This window comes from Cyprinodon variegatus, unplaced genomic scaffold (genome assembly GCF_000732505.1).
Source record: "Cyprinodon variegatus isolate N-32 unplaced genomic scaffold, C_variegatus-1.0 Scaffold1125, whole genome shotgun sequence".
Lineage (NCBI taxonomy): Eukaryota > Metazoa > Chordata > Actinopteri > Cyprinodontiformes > Cyprinodontidae > Cyprinodon > Cyprinodon variegatus.
Window position 1 is genome coordinate 181,201 of NW_015151578.1, and position 3,864 is coordinate 185,064.

A 3,864-nucleotide genomic window follows, 5' to 3' on the forward strand; every position below is an offset into this window, starting at 1 on the left:
CAGAACAGGAGCTATAAGAACAGGAGCTATCAGAACAGGAGCTATAAGAACAGGAGCTATAAGAACAGGAGCTAACAGAACAGGAGCTATAAGAACAGGAGCTATCAGAACAGGAGCTATAAGAACAGGAGCTATAAGAAGAGGAGCTAACAGAAAAGGAGCTATAGCAACTTACAGTTCGTGCTCGGAGCAGCTGAGATGTGTGCGACTGGAGTCCATCGCTGTAATGTTTCATCTCCACTAAGCGTCTGAGAATGAGACATTAAAAACATTGAAATCCCATTTCCTGGCTAACCCACCTCTTTGACATGTCTATTTATTCAGTGTTACAGTGATGACGCTTCATCTGCTCCAGCTATCCTGGACAAAGAGAGGAGCACTCTGACCCCTGTCCATGTTCCAGATGTTCTGATTAGCACCATGAAGCTGCTGTATGCTACCTTAGGAGCCTCTGAAGGTAGCTGCCTCTGCTGCTGTGATTGGCTAACAGCTCAACATAGAGGCAGATGCTGCCTGGTGAATTATCCAATCAGCTTGGAGAATTCTACGGAATGCCCCTCCCTTTATGAAGACTGTCCACATGTCTGCTGTGTAGAATAGCATATAGGTCAAAGCCAAGGCCCGTTGGCCGAATTATCCACGGCCCCCTGGATGATATTTAATGACCATTAGAACCGGCGCACAGGCCAAGGCCACCTGTGTGCGCTGCTGTGACTTTGCAGGCTACCATTGCATTGTGGGGAATGTAGTGTTGGTGCGGTTGTGTTGCACGCACCAACACTTTATTTCCAGGGGAAAACATGATTGTGTTTTTCTTTTATTTACTTTTTTTTTTGTGCTTTGCATGTTTGGATTATCTTGGTTTTACTTTTCCCTCTTTAACAATCCAAGCTGGGCTTGTCTGAGGAGGCGGAGTGAGTACTCTGTACTCTGTAGTCTTTGTGGTTATTCTGTACTTTTTGATATTGCTCTGCTTTTTATTTAATAAATTCCTTTTTTAAAGAACCTCTGGCTGAATTCTGGGTCCGCTGCTGTGATTTGTCTTTGAAGAAAGTATTGTTTTGTCTGGGGAACATAGATTTCTGTATTTTATTTTATTTATTCATATTTTTTTTTTTAGTTGAATGGACTCAGGGGAAAATGCAGATAAGAGCCACGAAAGAAATACATCTTATTTGATTTTTTTTCTTATTTTACTATTTGAAAGCAGTGATGGGTTGGATCATAGAGCAGCACAGTAATGCATTTTCTGTTTATAATGCATGCATGTTTATTTATATATTTACCTTAATATGTTTATTGATATAATAAAAGTGTATTAATAACATTGATAGTATTTTGTTTTTAAAAACCAATGTGTTGGGTCTTGGTTCAATATGCTATGTTCATTTCAATGTGATTTAATAAACTTCTAACCAGTCCGGCTCTCAGCTTGGAGCAAATTGGTGTTTTTGTCTTTGACATCCCTGAACTAATGGATCTATCAGGTTCATGCCAGGTTAGAAATGACGCCCCCTGCTGGAAAACTCCCACTCTGCCCATCAGTTCATGGTGACTGGTTGAGTTTAGAGCCACTGCTCTGCTATGAAGGATAGACCTAAAGCTGCTGTTGTCTCTGCCTCCACGGATGGATTGATGCACAGATCTGTAAACATTCATGGAGAGTTGAGTTGATAGTGTTGGACTTACTTATGGGGACTCCTCACCCTGAAGGTGGCGTTTAAAGCTCTAAGCCTGGAATCTGCCTGCAGAGGAGATGTGGGGAAATGTTTCAGGACAAAGACGATAACCAAAGGATTGAGAGACGAGCTCCACTCCGGTACCTTTGCCTGAAATCCCGTCTCAAACACCATCTCCTTCCAGCCGTGCTCCTGCACAGAGGGAACCAGGAGGCACATCACGGCTACAGGCGCTCATACTAAAGATCTACATTCCTTACCTTGGTGAGGAAGTGGTAGAGCATCTCTTCATTGGAGAGAACTGGATGGGAGGCCACACGCAGCAGGAAGTTCTCCAGGCCGATTCTGCGCCGCTCCACAAAGTCCGGATCCATGTTGTCTGCAGAAAGCTTGTGCCACACAAACTCTGCCTGCAAGCAGAGACACGGAAATATTAGAGTATGTTGGAGTTTTATTCCACCGGGAAGAATAAAGGAGCGCCTCAAACCTGAACCGTTTATGGCAACATCTGGTGATTTTAATCACGTTTCACCAGAGGCGTAGCCAGGAAATGTTAATAAGGCTGTCCATGCAGTAACCAATGAACACTGGGGGGGGGGCGCATATATTTAAACATCCATGCTGTGTAAATTAAAGGTGTAGTGGACAAAATTCTTTAAAGTTTGTGTTCTGGGGTGAACATCTTATTAATTGTCAATCTTTATTTACCTACTTTTATTAATAATCATTCTGCATAAAATTTATATTTACATGTTCTAATATCTACATTAGATGGATTACTTTTTATTTAAATGGTTATTTATCTCTATTTCAGTAAAGACTCTTAGATGACTTGCAAAGACATAATTTTCTCTTTACCTAATAAAGACAAAATCTAGTTCTAAATAAAGCATGAATTCTGTATTTATCATCTTTAATGTTAGTCTATTGATGTGCATCATCAACCACAGCATTTTGGTTGTCAAATAACTGTTTACATATAAAAAAATTTAAATGTTAAATAAGTTAAAACATTCAACAAGTATTACTGCTGCCACTGTCTGTATTAGAGAGAGAAAAATGGTAGGGGGCCAATGATTGGCAAAGGGTGGCCATGGCCCCCCATCTAGCTCCGCCCCTGCATCTCTCTACCTACAACCAGCTGCTGAATCAGAGAAAACAAAACTTTGGACTGAAATAAGACTGAGAAAATATTTAGATCAGGAAATATAGAAGTTCTTAAGGTAAAAAAAAACCAAATTTGAATAATTAGAAAATATTATACAGGGTGGAAAAAATGTTTAAGAAATATAAAAAAAAATAGGAAAGAAAATACAACATTTCAGTAAAAAATACTAAATACTGAATGTTCAAATAAAAAATTTGAGAAGAATTGTGAAGATAAAATAAGACAGCCAAACTTTTTTACTTTATAGACATGAAGGAGTCTATTTTCCAAATGATTTGACCTTTTCTTTTTCCATGGAAACAAAAAGGGTAACTGATAATGATAAAAATTAAGCCAGTGGAAAAATCATGGAAAAGATTATGATTATATATATATATATATATATATATATATATATATATATATATATATATATATATATATACATACATATACAGTCATGGCCAAAAATATTGAGAATGACACAAATATTCTATTTTCACATGATCTGCTGCCCTCTGGTTTTCATGAGTGCATGTCAGATGTTGTCATTGCATACAGATATACAATTGCAATCATATGAGTAACAGAAGCTTTTAATGACAGTTAGAATGAGTTAATGCAGCAAGTGAATATTTGCAGTGTTGATCCCTCTTCTTCAGGACCTCTGCTATTCTCCCTGTCATGCTCTCAATCAACTTCTGGACCAAATCCTGACTGATAGCAGTCCATTCTTGCACAATCAATGCTTGCATTGTGTCAGAATTCCCAGGTTTTCGTTTGTCCACCCGTCTCTTCATGAATGAATGAAGAGACGACAGGATTAAGATCAGGGGAGTTTCCAGGCCATGGACCCAACATCTCTCTGTTTGGTTCCCTGAGCCAGTTAGATATCAGCTTTGCTTTATGGCAAGGTGCTCCATCACGCTGGAAAAGGCATTGTTCATCACCAAACTGCTGTTGGTCGGCTGCGAGAAGTTGCTTTTGGAGGACATTCTGGTTCTTTATTCATGGCTGTGTTTTTAGGTCAAACTGTGA

At 39.1% G+C, this 3,864-nt stretch overlaps 1 protein-coding gene across 1 annotated transcript in view; it reads right to left on the reverse strand.

Moving 5' to 3' along the window:
- LOC107101625 (sorting nexin-4-like) overlaps positions 1-3,864 on the reverse strand; it is a 14,800-nt gene that overhangs the window by 9,430 nt on the left and 1,506 nt on the right. Inside the window, exons 4-7 of the mRNA XM_015400616.1 lie at positions 1,940-2,089; positions 1,824-1,871; positions 1,690-1,745; positions 148-248 (exon numbers count right to left, since the gene is read on the reverse strand). Coding sequence (XP_015256102.1) covers positions 148-248; positions 1,690-1,745; positions 1,824-1,871; positions 1,940-2,089 — 355 coding nt within the window. The remainder of the gene's footprint in view (positions 1-147; positions 249-1,689; positions 1,746-1,823; positions 1,872-1,939; positions 2,090-3,864) is intronic.